The sequence below is a fragment of the Emydura macquarii genome, unplaced genomic scaffold, assembly GCF_026122565.2.
Source record: "Emydura macquarii macquarii isolate MOO-44397 ecotype Brisbane River unplaced genomic scaffold, CSIRO-AGI_Emac_v2 contig_1027, whole genome shotgun sequence".
NCBI lineage: Eukaryota > Metazoa > Chordata > Testudines > Chelidae > Emydura > Emydura macquarii.
The window spans coordinates 18,264,932-18,282,025 of record NW_027131164.1 but is presented as its reverse complement, the minus strand read 5'-3'; the positions used below and the strand labels follow the sequence as shown (position 1 = coordinate 18,282,025).

At 36.9% G+C, this 17,094-nt stretch overlaps 1 protein-coding gene across 1 annotated transcript in view; it reads right to left on the bottom strand.

The window, feature by feature from the left end:
- The window catches only part of MYT1L (myelin transcription factor 1 like), a 352,194-nt gene that overhangs the window by 95,188 nt on the left and 239,912 nt on the right, over positions 1-17,094 (bottom strand). The window contains exon 8 of the mRNA XM_067544884.1: positions 681-1,658. Coding sequence (XP_067400985.1) covers positions 681-1,658 — 978 coding nt within the window. The remainder of the gene's footprint in view (positions 1-680; positions 1,659-17,094) is intronic.

Here is a 17,094-nt window from a genome sequence, read left to right as displayed (position 1 = left end):
AGTGAAGTGGAATGCATATAAGAAAGAAATTGCTATTGATCTCAGCCCAGGCCACACTATGCCTTGCATAGCAAATGGTTTCCATTACCTTAGTATCTTAAGATAATTAATGTGCAGTCACTGCCCCTATCTTATGTTATCGGTCATTCTGATACTGTTCAATTTCTATCAGGCAACTCCATGTTTTAGATGGGAGAGGCTTCATCAATAACTGTCATTTGATGATAATTTTATAAATCATGATGCCACCTACCCAATCCAATCTGTAAAATATGCACTTCATAGCTGATTGACTAACTGCTACATAAAACCCCACCATTCCATATAGTATGCAATGAAATTCTCCTCATATTTTTAAAGTCATAATTACTACAAAACATATTAAACACTTAAGAATAATCTTTGCCTCTTTCAACATGATCTCTTATTTGTTTTGTTTCCCTGAAAAGTTGTATTTTTTCTAATATAGCCAAATGATATTGCATTGAAATACTGTACATGTTTCTAACACTGTAGAATGATTTGTTCTCTTAGGTAATCACAGCATTATGCTATTTTAGAATCACGCCATAGTAATACAAATTAAATAAACAATGACTTCACATTGGAATTCTAAACATCACTTATTATATTAGCTCACACTTTTTCATGACACAACATACGGTATATAGAAATATTACCTTTACCATAATATGGCTTTTTGACATGGCCGTCACTGGATTTAGGCTTCCTGTCATCCCCAGAAAGTTGTCGTGGAGGCTGCTCCTCAAATGATCTCATATTATCCCTCCTTCCAGCTTCCATTGCCATTTTTTCCCTCATGGCTTTTGCTCTTTCAGTTTCCAAAGCAATAGCTTTCTCAAGCAGGGTTAAGTTACCTTTTGTCATATCAAAAACTTCTTCAGACCTGTCTGAAGTAATAGAGGTGGTATCATCATCTCTTTCATGACACCCGTCCTCCTTTGCACAGCTAGAAAAAGTTCTAGATCTGGGGCTCAACTGTTCTTCCAGCCTCATTAAGTTCATCATGTCAGAGTAATTCCGATCTGGCGTTCTTCCCTGGAAGTCGTCTTCTTGCCTGACATGTTGACGAGCATTCATGTTTTGCTGCTGATTTCTTTCCTGTGGGTTGGTCTCACTGAGTTTCCTAGCCAGATCAAAACACTGGTTCCTTAAGCATTCCAAACTGCTGAGACACACCTCTTCATCACTCTCCTCCACCATTTTTTCCATAAGTCCATTGTTCATAGGCTTTCCTAGCATTACAAAGTTCATATTCCTGTTATCTTGCTGTGAAATATTGTCTGCATAATTTCTGTCGTTAATGTTTTCTGAAAGCACTACACCATGTCCTTGTGCTAATAATTTAAGGGAATCCACTGTTTCCCTAACAACATCACTGTCTAAATCTAAACTCAGCTCACTTTTCCGACCAATATTTTCATTTTTGTCACTATCATCTTCCAGACTATTAGATGTATTGCTGTTCATTTCTGATTCTGTCCTGGCTCTGTATGCTGCATCCTCTGCAATTTTGCCAAGATTTAACAATGACTTGGCCACCAGTTCATCATAATTATCATATTCATCATTATTGTTATCGTCTTTTTCTGTGTCTTGCATTATTCGTGTATTGTGACAATTCATTTGATGGTCTTCTGCATAAAAAAAGAAAGGAACAAAGAAAGAAACAAAGAAAGAAAGAAAAAGGAAAAGAAAAGAAAAAAGTGGCTAGAATTGGAACTGTTGTTGCAATAGCATGGACAGAAAACAAACTGCATGTCAAATATTGTTTATTATTACAGTAGCTCTAGAACACTAAGACTCATGTTCAGGTAAGTTTAAACAGCTGGTATTAAGAAAATGGATATCTATAAAGCCCATAAGGGCATTTTTATATATTTCCTATGCATCATTAAATTATTTCATTAATCTTATGATAAACTATTAATTATGCAGGGAAAAAGACAGTTTTTAGAAAATCGTATTAATTGATATTATTTCTAAAATATTAAAGCATAAATTCTTCTATTACTCCTTTCACTTCTTTATTTACATTTTATTGGGGTTATTATAATTATATTATTCAAACTATTATATTTTCTTAGGTTGGTTTAACTTTCCTCACTCCCATCTTTTCATGAGTGAGCGTTATTAGGTCTATTCTCTTAATGATTAATTCATGTACACCAAAAGAGAATTGGCTCTTACATAAGCACCATATACATCATTAGTGCTATATGAAAAAATAACTATAAAGACAAGTACACAAAGAGGTACAAGTATGTTTCAATAAGAGCATCCATAGCTAGAATTCAAAATCTATTGCTTAGCTATTGCAAACTATGAACAAGCAAAAATTGTTAGATAATCATTAAATAAAAGGAAGGTAGAAGTAACAGTATGTACAATATAAGTGTAAGTAGCTATGCTATCCCCAATTTAGATTGTTTTACATATATGACATTGGCTTCACACCAAACTGTCTTGTCTATACAATGGCCACATTAGATAACTCCTGTGTTGGCTTGTTATCCTGTACATCACAATATCACAAGATGACATGTAGTAACTCTATTTTACTGAGTTCTGCTCCAGTAACTAGTGAATAACAGAGGGGCAACTTCGTGAACAGAATGAATCACTCTGAAATACCTAGGATGCCCTTGGATATATCTTATGGTAATTTTAAAATTAACATGCGTCACCATCATACAAGTTCTTAAACAAACTTAGGTCAATTGTCATTAACTAAAAACATAATATAAAATATATTTTGACACTCAACTACTCAAACAACATTTTGAATATTTGCTGCAGTCAGTTATATGTAACAGTAACTCACAATTTTTAAAAAAAGACTTCCCCAATGTAGCAATTAGAATGACACAGTGGGCCAGCACAATCAATGGAGTTACTCTGATTTGCATCAGCTCAAGAGCTGGCCCATCAGCATAAGATAACATCAGATGGACTCAGATGTATTTTGGATTTCGTACAACTGAATATATAACAATTTCTAAACTGTGACCTTTGTGCTTTGGGTTAAACAAAATATATAGGGAAATTTCAGTTAGCAGGAGGCTTTAATATATTTGCTGACAGGCACACTTTTGGCATAAAATAATATTTTCTGCAGGTTGGTGGACAAAAGAACAAATCAGAAGTTTAAATACAAAGCTCAACAGTGAGAAATATAATACTTCAGCCACATGATAGTGTTCATCCTACACAGTGGTTAGGGATCCTGGGATGAGAGGAGGCTGTAGTTAAGCAGCAGAACTGATATATATAGCGGATTAGGTTGTGTCTAGGAAAGGAAGAGCAGAGATCCTAGGGTAATATATTGTGCAAACTATATTAACTAGTTTAGTATAGTATGGAGGATTATTAACAAGCAAAGATGTGTGTTATGTTCACTGGTGTATCTTGGTTTTATTTTAGCTGGGAAGTCTGTTATTCTTGGGATATTCACAATTCTTTCTTATGGCCTCAGTTCACGAAAACTGATGTGTGACTGAATTTGGTTTTCTCAGTGCAACATTTGAGGATACAGTTCAGCTAGCTATTTAAAAATCTTACATTTTATGTTTGTATAGAAGTAGATAGTTGAGTTAGACAATTAGTCTATGGTATGAGAAAATCAAATGCTTTCACTCTAGTAATCATATTCTAAAATCAAATTTACAAACAAATCTCACATTACTGTAAATATTATGGCTCAGGACCATCTGTATGAAGAATATTCAGTGGAAACTGCTGCTTTCACAAAGTACTTCTTGCATTTGTGTCTGATAGGCAGCCAGAGGTGGAAGAAGTAGCAGTGGAATCAATTAATGAGGCAATAAGTTACACATCTGAAAAACGATGATATATTCAAGCCTTGTACTTTAACTTCCAGAAGCTATTGGGAAGCCAGAGTGAGTCTATCAGCATACTGAAACACAGGACATGAAGATGTATATTCTCTCAATTCATTCACATTAGGACTGATCATGTATGCACTGAGAGCTCTATCTTTTTAACCTTTGAATTTTGAGTTTGTGTTTTGACTTGAATGAGGGGCATGTGGATGATCACCAGTGGATGAATGTAAAGCACTTTGCCTATATTATAATCCAAAGCCAAAATATGAATCACTTATTTCATGAGTAAAATCATAAATTCCTTTTGAGTGTTTGTGACGCTGGGTGAAAGCTTTACCTTTAATATTGTTTATTCTGTTAATTTGGTTTTATCCATTTAATCTCTCCTGCCCCATTCAACCCAAAAGAGAAGGGGGAAAGGCAGGCAGTAAAGGAGAAAAAAGTGTGTTTGAATCTTTGATGAGGGGAACGGGTATCAATTCTCTCAATCATCCACTATTTTTCTTCTACTTTACATTTCTTTAAAAAAAGTATGTTTCTAGGGAAATATTTATTAATTAGCTCCATTCAATAACTTTTTTGGAGGAAAAGTTTAGACACATGTACCATTGTCATCTGGTCCAAGGCACAGTCCTCCAGGGCAATCAGCAATCTTAAGCATGTGATTAATTTAGAAGCCATGTGCTTAAATGCTTTGCTGGATCAGGCAAGAATGGTTATCATCCTGAAGGTTCAAGCACCAAATTAGCATGTGTTTTGGTTAACATGATATTGGAAATATTTTAGCTTAACAATGTGGCAAAATTACTTTATACAAAACCATATTACTTCCCTTTGATACAACTGTATAAAATCTGATCATGCTTTCTATTATTATTTTTATGCTACCAAAGTTTAACCTTTAACTGGTTCCTCACATTTTGTCTGTTTAATGATAATATTTTATTAGGACTCCACTCATTATGGGTGAGATCTTGACTGGCTGTTATATGGCTGTGTGGGGAGGGAATATGGCACCTTACCCCACTGCTTACACAACCCATAAGCACAGGCTAAAATTGCAACAGTTGCACATGGGGAAGCAGATTGACTACTACTAAAATGTTTCTCCACCGTACAACTGGCCAAGACTGGAGGGGCGGGTACAGTCATCACTCTGACTCTTCCTATACACTGGCTGGCTGAATGGACAGGGAATATATGTAAGGGGAGTTGCAGATTGTGTCCCTGCAACGTGGCCCAACCAGGAGATCTTCTGGTAACTCCCTCTTACTACGGGCTGTGCCTTTAAGGTATGATGTAGCCTTATGTAAATGGTGTGTATCTACAGGTGGCTAGGCAACTGAGAAGATTTAATTGTTGGCTGCAATGTGTGTATCTGTTTCTCCAAATGTCTTGAACATTTCTGCACTTGTGAGGTAAACTGGGTACCTTGTAGGGAGTAGCTCTGTGATAGGGCAAAGTATAATTCCTCCATGGTTTTGACCATGGAAGTTGCTCTTTACATATCCTATAGGAAACAACAAATATCAAGATGTACAGTTATAGTAGGTACCTGGACACCCTTCAGGAGTGTTTTAAAGCATCAGGTTCCTTCAGCCACCTGAAAATTATGGACATTCCTGTATTACTGCCCTTACAAAAGTGAAGCATATTTTCATCCAAGGATCTCAAAGCACTTTACAAAAGTTAATTAATAAAGCCTCACAACACCCCTGTGAGGTAGGTATTTTTAGCTCCATTTTGCAAATGGGAGAAATGAGACACAGAGAGGTTGAGTGAGTCATTCCAGATCACACAGTGAGTCACTGGGGAGCCAGGAATAAGACTTAGACCTCCTGACAGTGCTTCCTCCTTTTGCTTCTACCAAATACATTTTATACATCTCTTTGGTATAATAAACCTTGCCATATTTTTACTGTAAGGACTCATGCAAAATAGCACCTTCTTTTTAAAAGGAAAATATACAGCATTTAGTTTCAGAGATTCTGCAGAGAGAGGCAATGATACTTCAATAGTAGCTATATTCCTATCAAAAGCCACAGATTTCACAAACCAAAGGTTTCTCAAATTTGTGGTGTGCCTGTCATTTTATCTGCTTTTTCATGGGCATGAGGGAAAATAACATGGTTATCAATTACCAACCTATGTGGTTATACTAGCTTCCTCAACAGATGGATTTTTTTCATCATCCTATCAGTATCCTCTGTTTTTTATGACATCTGACTTATTTTACTACTGATTTAGTCATACACCAGTTTCTAACTTCAATATGAAATGTAATTGGGTTGCCCCTTTTCTCCTTCTGAGCCAACACAGTGATAAATATGGATATTCATATATAGGTCTACATATCACACAAGCATCTCTAGAATATTTTAAAGACGGTCTAAAAAAATTTAAAGGGACACTGTCAGATCATATAAGGCCCAAATTTCTAGATGTTTGTAAAACAAACTTCAAACCAACAACAATGAAAAAAATATTCTGTTTTTACAAAAATCTCAGACAAACAGAAATTGCCTTCTTTTCTGGAAAATTCCACAGGTAGGAAACTAAATTGAGGAAAACTCAGTGAGCTTCCTCCAAATTCTTCCACCATGGTGAGGTTTCTTCCCGTCCCTACACTGTGGAAACAGAGGGCTCATACCCCACATTCTGGAAGAGTCTAATCCAAAATTCATTGAAGTCAACTGAAAAACTCCCATTGATTTCAATAGAATTTGGATCACACCCCAAATTTTTCAAAAACCATGTAGATTCCAAGGATCAAGTAGACACCCAGGGCTGTGTAACGTTTTGCCTCGGCCCCAGCTCCTATTATTCTCCTTTGCTGTAGGGCTTTAACTTAAAGACCAAAGCAATTTATTTTTTACAATATTTGACATCTTATTTGACCTCTGTTTGCAAATACATAAAATAAAATATCCAGGATAAAAAATTGTCTAATTATTTCTTAGATGCATTTTAATTATTATAAAACATCTATGTAATGCTACTTCTCCCTCAAAAAACACTTACTATAGCTGTAATGTTGGGTTCCATAGCTTAGAATCTCCCACAATAATTACAGAATCCAAATAATAACCAATGCTCAAAGAGAAATGAATGAAGTAGGGAAGTCATTAAACACTGTAAGGAAAGTCTGAGCTGAAGAACACAGCACATCACCGTGGAGCTCAGTATTATAAAAAAGGAGTGAGTGCTACAGAGCAGGTCTGTAGAGTCCTTAAAATATTGCACATAATTAACTGTTGTCTTTTCTTCTTTAAAAAAATCTTTATTTTCCTTAAGTTACACATTAGTCTTTTCATTTTTTCTCTGTTCCACTTTTTCTCTGGTCTTACTAACTGATGTCTGGTGCAAGGTTTTTGTTTTTTTTCCTCCAAACAGTAAAAAGTGCTGGTATTTAAAAAGGAATAAAAGGCACCCTTGCAGAATCAGAATTTTGTATGTAACTATTGAACTTTTGCTGGCAAATAAAGATGTTCTTTAGCTGTTCATATTAACATAAAATTGAGAATAACCAACCTATGTTTAATTAATAATTTTGGAACCATGAAACTGATAAACATGTTCTTGTAAAAAATAATAGGTATCTCATCTCAATTGGCAGGGACTTATATGTTTCAACCTTCTCTGATATTTCTAAATGCTCTCTTCTTTCTGCCTTTGTATCACTCTGGTAACCACTGGTTTTTGTTCCTGTGGCCATTTCAGATCTTCATATGAGCCATGGCTATTTTCTAGCCTTCGGTGGCTCACACAGCTATTACCACCACCTGCTGTGCTCCCAATATTCCTTTTCAGCTTCCACTGTCCAATAGAGAAGCTGGTGATGAAGCACCCGAAGCTACTTTCCAAGCCCTGCAATACAGCAGGTATAGCAGGGGAGCTGCAGCTCAAAATGAAGAGCAACTACTTTCAGATCCAGTTCACAGCGGAGCTATTCTTAGGGCTGTTGTGTAGATGGCTCAGGAAGCAGTGAGCTCCCTACCTTCCCCCTAAAACAGCAGGCTTGATTTGAACGCCATTTTAAAAATCTCAGGGAGCAGCTCAGGGAACATGTTTCCAATCCATAACCACATGCATATTTTCTTCTTAGCACAGTTCTTCTTAGCCAGAGGTTGGACACTATTGGGACTATTGGGACACTCAGTCTCCTTTTACCTATGACACACTGAGCAATCCTGACTCAAGTTGTTTCACTCATAGCTTTGGATTTCTTTTTGCTGCATTGTTTGCTGAGGATCAGCAATATTCTATTTCACAGAAGGAATTGTGAGTGGAGGGAAGGAGTCAGTTTAAGATACTTTTGGGTTGTGGACAGGGACAAAGTTATGTGGGAACAAGCTGGTGATGGTTAATGTTTATGACGAGTTGGGTGACGTAGAGATGATATAAATCTGCTCTCCATTATGAGGTTGGGGATGTTCTTGTTAAGTTAGGTTTTATTTTGGGAAAGCTGTCTTTTGGGTGTTTTCCTAATAATGTAGTCTGACTAGCCCTCAGGCTGGGGTGAGAGATCTGCTAGGTTTCTTTTCCTCCTTATTTCCAACCTCTCACTGGGTTCAGTGATAGAGGAACTGGGGAGATAAATACTTTCTGTGCAAGAGTAACCTTATCTAATTTAGAAACTTGTTAGGAGATGGATCTTGTCCCCCCCCTTCCTCCCACATCCTTTTTTCAGGACCAAGGTTCAGCATCTGCACCCCCTTTAGTTCCCACAGTTTGGTGTTGGAGAAGACTGAGCAATGCTATTGTGACCTGAAGATATGGAGGGATCATCTCTGGGTGATTAGGTTCACTAATGCTTGTGATAGAGGACGTGTGTTTACTCCATGGCCAGTGACCCACTCTATGAATGGGCCTGCAGCCATCTACAAAGAAGTCCCTAAGCATCCTCTGTCTATTTACCATCGACACCCTGAGCTGTTCCTATAGTGGTAGTCATGCCCCAAGATCAGTCAGCTGCAGGATGTATAAACATTTGTGGTATGTTGTTGGTAATGGTGAAGACAACTTTGTTCTTTCTGCTACTGTACACACAAAGGTACTTCCAGCAGAACTATTCCCAGTGCCTGTCCTCCCGGTAAATCTTCAGTAGCTCTACTTGGAAACTATCAAATCTTTCATATTGTGAGGAATTTCCCACCTGCTCTGCAGCTCTGCATTAGACTGGTTGTCCTGGTGGAAAAGGATTTGTGTCTAGGAAGGACAATAGCAATGATTTCCCTGGGAACATTTTGGTCAGTTTCTTCATGATGTAATCTTGTCAACTATTGACTTGCCTCTAATCTGCCATCCTTGGGGAAGATTATACTGAAGGTTGTGGCAAAGCAACTTTGGTGTCACATGGATTCCTTCATCCCTATTAGTCTGGTTTTAGTATGACAGGGAGACTGTGCTGATCTCATTGGCTGAGGATTTCCTCCTGTCAGTGGGGAATAGTCAAGAGTCTATGTTGATCCGTTTACATATGGTAGCCTTTGATACTGTTGAGTGTGAAGTTTTGCTACTTTTCCTGCAGTTACTAACCAGGGAAGACAATAGAGTTTTTGTGACTTCTAGGGGTTATTGAAATTTACTCTATTTGGGATAACCTTGAAAACTTGAAGCTGAAGCTTAACTACCTGGGACCATGCCTATCTTGCAATACACTGTAGCAATGGTTTAGCTCAAGCACCACAGCTAATTTCATGGACCCGACATTTAAATCTGGTTGCTAGTAGTAGGACAATCTCATGGAGGGTGCTTCTTTCTGGAACTCATTTTCCTAGCAAGTCCAACAGAACTGGAATCGAATGAACTTTAAAGTATAGTACAAACATTTCTCTTGTCTGATGCAGTTCATTGAGGGGATGGTTGAATAGTGAAAGGGTTTGTTTGTTTTAAGGTAATTTCATTTTCTTTTAGCTCATTGGAAAAGAGTATTGCTTGGTATTTATTAAATTTTGATTATGTGCCCTGAGACATGAGAAGGTAAGGTCATCAATCAAGTAAAATAAAAAATTAATAAATAAGTAAAATAGCTAGATTTCCATGATATATATATATATATATATATATATATATATATATATATATATATATATATATAGTCTTAGTTTATAGTGTGCCAAATTACATTTTTTGATTTATACTCTGAGTCTGATCCTAGTCTCACTGTAGTGTAAATTGAGGTAGTATAATGAAGCTTAGTGGAGTTACACCATTGTAAAACTGGTGATTAGATCAGAATCACTTGCTCTAAATCCATCTGAGATCATGTTTGCTCTTTTCCTGCAATTATTCTGCAGATGACTCATACTAAAATCACCCTAAAGAATTTTTCACTCTCAGTTGTGTGTCCATTCTTGTATGATTATTTTTGGACTCTAGTCTCATTACCTTAAATTTCTCTACACTGAAGTGGTTGGGCTACTTATCAGCCAATAGAACTAATTTACCCATTATGAATTTGTTTCCTCTATCACTTTGTATTTGCTGCTATACTACGCTTAATGACTTTAAATACATTTATTAAGTGGAACAGTATCAAATGCTTCCCTAAAACTCAGATAAATTGTGTACATTGTTTCACCACAGTCTGTCTATACATTGATGTAGAGTACGCAAGTGACTTCAAGCAAGGCACACATTTGCCAGGACAGTTATCTTTTTATAAATACATAATAATGGTTCCTAATCTCTAAATGATAAGTAATTTTGGCTCACCAGTCTATTTAATATTTTTCCTGCAAATGAAGCCAGGTTTACTGGATTACTGATTGGAGGTAGACAAACCTAATCAAGAGTCATAAAATATTGGGTGGGTTTTTCAAAAGTACTCTGAGTTAGTCTAACTTTGCTTCCTTCCACTTAAGTCAATGGGGATAAAACTTCCCTTAGCTTCAATGAAAGCAGAGCTAGAGCAACACTAAGTGCTCTTGAAAATCACCCCCTTCCTATTTCTATTAACTCTGCCAAAGTATTTCCAAACCCACCTGCCCCAATCTCCATTTTCAAGACATTTTGAGAACAAACATGATAGTTCAATTCATATTATGTCATTATTTCAACTCAAAATTAAGAAAACCAATTAAATAGAAACCAAATTATCTGGAGATCTCAAGTGACAACAGAAATCTTCAGACAGAAGGTTGAGAAAAACAGGGTCCATGAGAGCAGACTTCAAACCCTGCTAGCTAGCTTATTTAGCTATAGACAACTAGACAGCTAACTCAAGACCAGCTCCCTGGGCAGTAGGAGGTGCAAGAACAATAGTCCAGTACCTGCACAAAGTCTTTATGCACTAGTCAAACTTTAATACATATGACTTTAGTGATTTCTTTGGGCCTGATTCTCTACTGCTCTACATTTTGTGTGTTGGGTGCACCAGTGTAAAGTGAGTGTGAAAAGCTACCAAATCAGAATGGCGATACAAAGTAGTGGAGAAAAAGGCCCCTGGTGCCAAATTCAGGCATAAATAGTTCATCAAGTTTTTATGCACCGAATTCAAATCTTGGCGGACATTATCAGGTGAAAACTGACACTAAACTTAATTAGAGTTCCAATAATTTAGGTCTGACTGTACTAAATCATGGGTGAGTTAATCCCCCCAAATAATACCTACATCAAACAATGCCACTAGCACAGTAAAAGAGTGGCAACATAATAGACAGATGTTAGTGCATTTAATGCACTACTTGAAGGCGCACACATACTACAGCGATGAGGGTCATGTAAAAACCTACAGAATAGAATAGAATAGACTAGAATAGAATATCCACAGACATGCATGTGGGTTTGGACATTTTGCCTACCCCTGCTTCTGACCAACTCTTCTCCTGCCATTAAACCCATCTTTCTTTCTTTCCACTCTGACCATGTCACTCTCCTCTTTGATTCCTTCACTGTCCTCCTGTTACCTTTCACACCAGCGTCAAGCTTTTCATCCTTACATTCAGGGCCCTGCACAATGCTACTCCTATCTACAGCTCTGCTTCCTAATGCTCTACTGTAACTGGCACATGACCCAGAAGCCTGATTCACTTATCCACTGTCTGCAATCTTCCCAGCCTGACCTCTTAATCACTCCTTTGGTATCAGTACTTTTCTTCATACTCATTCCCATTCTCCCCTTTACAATTGAAAGTTGCTCTTTCTCCTTGTATAACAAAAGTTCTCCCTCCCTTTCTCCAATCAAATCCATCCTTAAAACTCATACTTCTATGCAGACTTTCAACATTAATCCCCTAAAGAGAAAAAAACTATTAAAAATACTAGGAACAATACTATGTCACTTCCAGATTGGACCCCATCTGGCATTTTTTGTTTGAATTGTAACATCTGTGTCAGTCTTAGATTGTAAGATCCTTGGGGCATGGACCACATCTTTTCCTATGTTTGCACAGTGGTATGCAAACAGACTGTACTCATCAGATATTAAAAATCAATAATGTTTTAAATATACTGATTGCTTTATCTACCAAGTCCTGTAGTTCCACCACTCTTCTGAATGTTCTAGTAATAATTATCAGTCCCTTGGTATTCCCTTTGCAACTTTGTTAAATCCTTCTGGTGTTTAATTATCTGAGGGTAGGACTTTATTCATTATACTGTAGTGGGAGGAGAAATGACAATCAACCTTTCAATATGAAGCCTAACTTTAAAACTGAATGACTGTTTTAATTATTGCAGACAATGCCAACATAGCTAGGGGGCTACTATATGAAGATTTTAGTCCAATGCTTTTCTGTATGTCCAAGAAGCTCTTTAGGAGATATTTCTCAGTTATTCATCACTTTTTTGTAACTTTTGGCATATGGTAGAACTGCAAATTCAATATATGGGACACGGTATGGATCAGAAGGAATAATCAATGCAGTATGTACAAAGCTTAAATGAGTATGTAATAAACAAAGAGCTACCATCTCATCCACTATATGGAAAGCTAATGAAAATCTTGATTTTTTTTAATGCTTTTTGTATATGGGGCAGGCCAGGCCAAATTTATCTCTTTTAAGTTGCTGACATCAGTGGAGTTACTTTAGCTTTACACCAGCATAACTGAAAACAGACATGATGTCCCATGCTTCAATGCTTACCTATCCATTTGCCAGCACAGTTTGTCAGATTAGGATTGTCAAAGCTATGGATTCTAGTTTAATTTGATCAGCTCATATGATCAGTTTATATCAGATAAGGCTTAATCCTGTCATAAATTAAATGGCACAAGTTTTCTCACACATAGATGTTTCAAAATATTACCAATATACAATCTCTAGAACAGATATTTAAAAAATTCATCTAACAAACAAAAGCCCCTTTTGGCACCAGAAGTTATTTATATATTTAATATAGGTGAGAGGATAAAAAAATTAACAAAGATTAATATCCATATTTTCTGTAGCAGCCTATATATGCATATTGATTCAGGGGATTTTAATAACCAAGCTGACAAAAACTAGCTAAATTTCCATAGTCCTTTGAATAGGCCTCTCAATTACCACATTTATATACTTAACACAGCTCCTTGTTTCTTTGCTAGCATTAGAGCGCTCTGTCTTTTGCTGACAGCACTGGCAAGATGTCTGGATGGCTAATTCTAGCTCTTGCAGACTTCCAGACTGTCTGTAATTAAATTAATTCATTGAAGCAAACGTACCTCTTAACATATAAAAGTATTGTCTCATGTGTGGTCCAGGTAACAGAAGAATGAACTTTGATTGTTCTGGAACCCATTACACAAAGGAGGCAACACTTGTATAATAACAGTTACTTGTGACTATATAAATATATTTATTATAGATTGTTGCTTTTGTTTCACAGGATAATGTTCTCAATATTTTTTCTGTTTAGTTTTAACCCCTGGTGGAACTGTTATAATGGAAAATTCCAGGAGGAAAAATAAGCTCCTCACTAGCTGAACAGGAACTTCCACTTTTCTGGATGAAATCTTACTGGCCTTATTCACTCAAAATCCCAGTAGGATACATTCTGTAACTCCAGTGGGAGTTTTTCCTGCATAAAATGAGCATCACTGGCCCTCTCAGAGCTACAGGAACCAATACTCTCAGCAAAACAGGTAAAATTAGAATCCTTAACATTGACTTACTTGCTGGTGAGCAGAATTTCTATGCATGCTTTTGGAACTACCAAATGCAAATGTCAAGAGAGATTCATGTAGGCTATGAACTCTCTACCTATACTGCTACATACCCTTGACAGCTTAATTTTGTTTTCTCAGTCTTGGAACTTCTGGTTCTGGAAAGCAATGGAATTCACAGGGATAATGGATATTTAAAGTTCATTCCTCTACATCATGCGGAAACCTTCCCTTAAGTACCATCTTTCAGATGTGAGATTTTCAAGGACAACATCAGGTAATGTTTGTTTGGTAGAGGGTAGGCATTTTATTTTATTCACTAAGTTCTAGACTGAACCTTTAGCCTATCTCTGTGAAAGCGATGGTGCGTAGCTGTGTGGATCACAGGGAAGGAATTGTGTTTCAAAAAGTCACAATAGATGTAAGAATACACTTTTAATGCTAAAACATTTTCCCTTTGAATACCTTCCCAAATCCCACTTTGCTCCAGGAGGGAGGAATTCAATACACAGCTCTGCCACCCAGCATATGGAGGAGGCGGCGTCAAGGATACGCTCTGCATTTGACCACAGATAGTGGAAAGTGGGAGAAGTATTGGATGCACAACCCCAGAATTGCCCTTGCTCCTGAAACCACAATCTGTGAGTGTCCTATATGGCTGTGCTGGGAAGTGGGGCGCCCTCCCCTCCCCAACGCCCCGGCACAGCTGCAAAGAAACACATCACAGTGAAGCCCAAAGGTAATTAGTTATTACTCAGTGAGGTCAATGCCTTGTTTTCGATTAAGATTCAGGGCAAGAGTCAGCAAGTTACAAAACAAGTGCTAATACAACCAAAACAACTATATTCACAGATAAAACAGATTCAAGACGAAACAAAATCAAATCAACTGTCAAGTAGTTCTGGTGTGGACATTTACAGTAACACTCTCCTCTCAGGTCTCTTATCCAGACTGCAAATGTAATTGTTAATATTGTATAGTCTGTCCTAACTCCCTCTGCAGAACTACTGCTGATGTCAATGGAAGTTGTGTGTGCACATGTATACAGCAGGGATCCAATATTTGGGTCATCAAATGTGAATACTTCACTTATATTATATAAAGCTATAACTAGGCAGTTTACTTTTGAAGGAACAGACGATCTTGTGGCTGCATCTTATGTTTTGAAGCACTAAGTATGTAAAGCAACATCTCAACAAGATACTTAACCACATTCCCAATTTTAAGCATGTGAGTTAAAGCCAATAGACCTGCTCACATGCTTAAAATTGGGCACATGTTTAAGCACCTTGATGAATCAGGATCTGAAAGAATTGCTACCCAATAGTGTTATGCATTTACAGACAGCACAGTCTCTATGTAACATTTCTTAAAGAGGAGGAGGAGAAAGAAGATGTGACAAATACAAAAATCACTTGACATAGATGTAACTCCCAAGACTTAAATGGAGTTATTCCTGATTTATACTGTTGTAAGTGAGCTCAGAATCAGGCTCGGTCTCACAGGAGCACCAGAAGAAAATTTACAAGAGCATTTGAAGAATACAGTTAATAAATGATACTGTCTACAACCACCTTAACTATATAATATCGGAGCAAGTAAAAGCTTATCTAGCAGCAAATTTGTTTTTAAACAAAAAATAGCAGAGTAAGCATGATAAATATATCTGGCCCAATTCCACAAGAACTAGAGGTATCCAGAGGGAATCTACTAGCTAGCTCTTCTCTAAACCCTATTTTTAAGCTTGAGCATTCCTGTTCTGAGCTACTTTTTTTTAAAATCACATTATTAATACAATTGAATTTGCTGGGGAAAGAGTAATTCTGACCAGGGCAGTGCTATCTTAAATGATACAAACTACGAAAATTAGAAGGTTGAGCGATCTCTACGTTTACACTGGTCTAGTTTGGTAGGAATGATACATCTGGTACACAAAAAAATACATCAAGAATTGTTATACAGTAATATGACCAGCCCACTTGCATACCTATGCATCTCTGGAAACTAGAGATGAAAGGCACTATTAGCATTTTGTATCAAGAAACATCAATGAAAGGACTGAAGTAAGGCCTTCTGGTCATTGCTCAGTTAGGTTTTTTCCCCCATTATACTGTTGATGGCAACATACTCCCATCACAGTATTCTCCACCTTCTCTTATAAAAGAGGTGAAAATATAGAGCATGATTAGAAGAGTCTATCAGCATATTCTGAAGGTTTGTTTCCCCTTCTGTTTACTAAATCCTTTCTGGCCCTGGAAAATGCATTCCTTTCCATTTATTGTTCTAAGCAGCGAACAGCTGTTTCTTGGCCTCTTCATTTAAGGCTGTAATTTCTTTGGTTAGATGTTTTGCATATATGATACACAGGAGCCTAGCTTTTTTGCTCCGATTAATATGGAATGCTTTACTGTGTTCACCAAATATGTGACTGCTTTCCTGCTAATAGTTTGAATACATGAATGTGATTAATGCTAGGCAGATTGGACAAGCCATCTCTCTGCTACAGACCTGTTTACTGTATTGTCTCAGAGATTTAGAGTTTCTTAAATTGCAAGGACAGTGGGGATATGTGTTCTACCACAATTTCCTCAGTGCTTGGTTCTTTTTATCTTTAGATTGGTGTTTGTATCTCCTTTTGCTTAGAGGGACATGCATAATCAGCCACAGAAGCAATCTGATGAAGGGATCAGGAAGATAAAGGAGGGCACTAACAAAGTTGAATTTATAAGCTAGTAGGTGGATTTCAAGACAGTGTTGTCTGTGTACCAATAGCCTACTGTGTGCTATTGGCCAAATTTACCAGATTATTAAAAAACAGTAGTCCAATTTGTAAAAGTTAGAAAAAGGTGAAGCATTTCCTCTCTGTATTTAAAGCAATAATCTGTAATGCAAAGATCTATATTCAGTCTCCTTGAATATACTGCAACTATGCCTGTCAGTTATGCAAAAATTATGTGGTACCTTGTACTGGTATACTGTATATGCTACTGTGAATTTGAGGAAATTAATTGGATATGAAAGGGAGTTTTTATCAGATCTATACATCCTGACCATTCACCTTTTAGTAAACTGCAATAAATCTTTTGTAGCATGATCATGTGAAATGGATTAGACTTGATCAATGTATTAAATTTACTT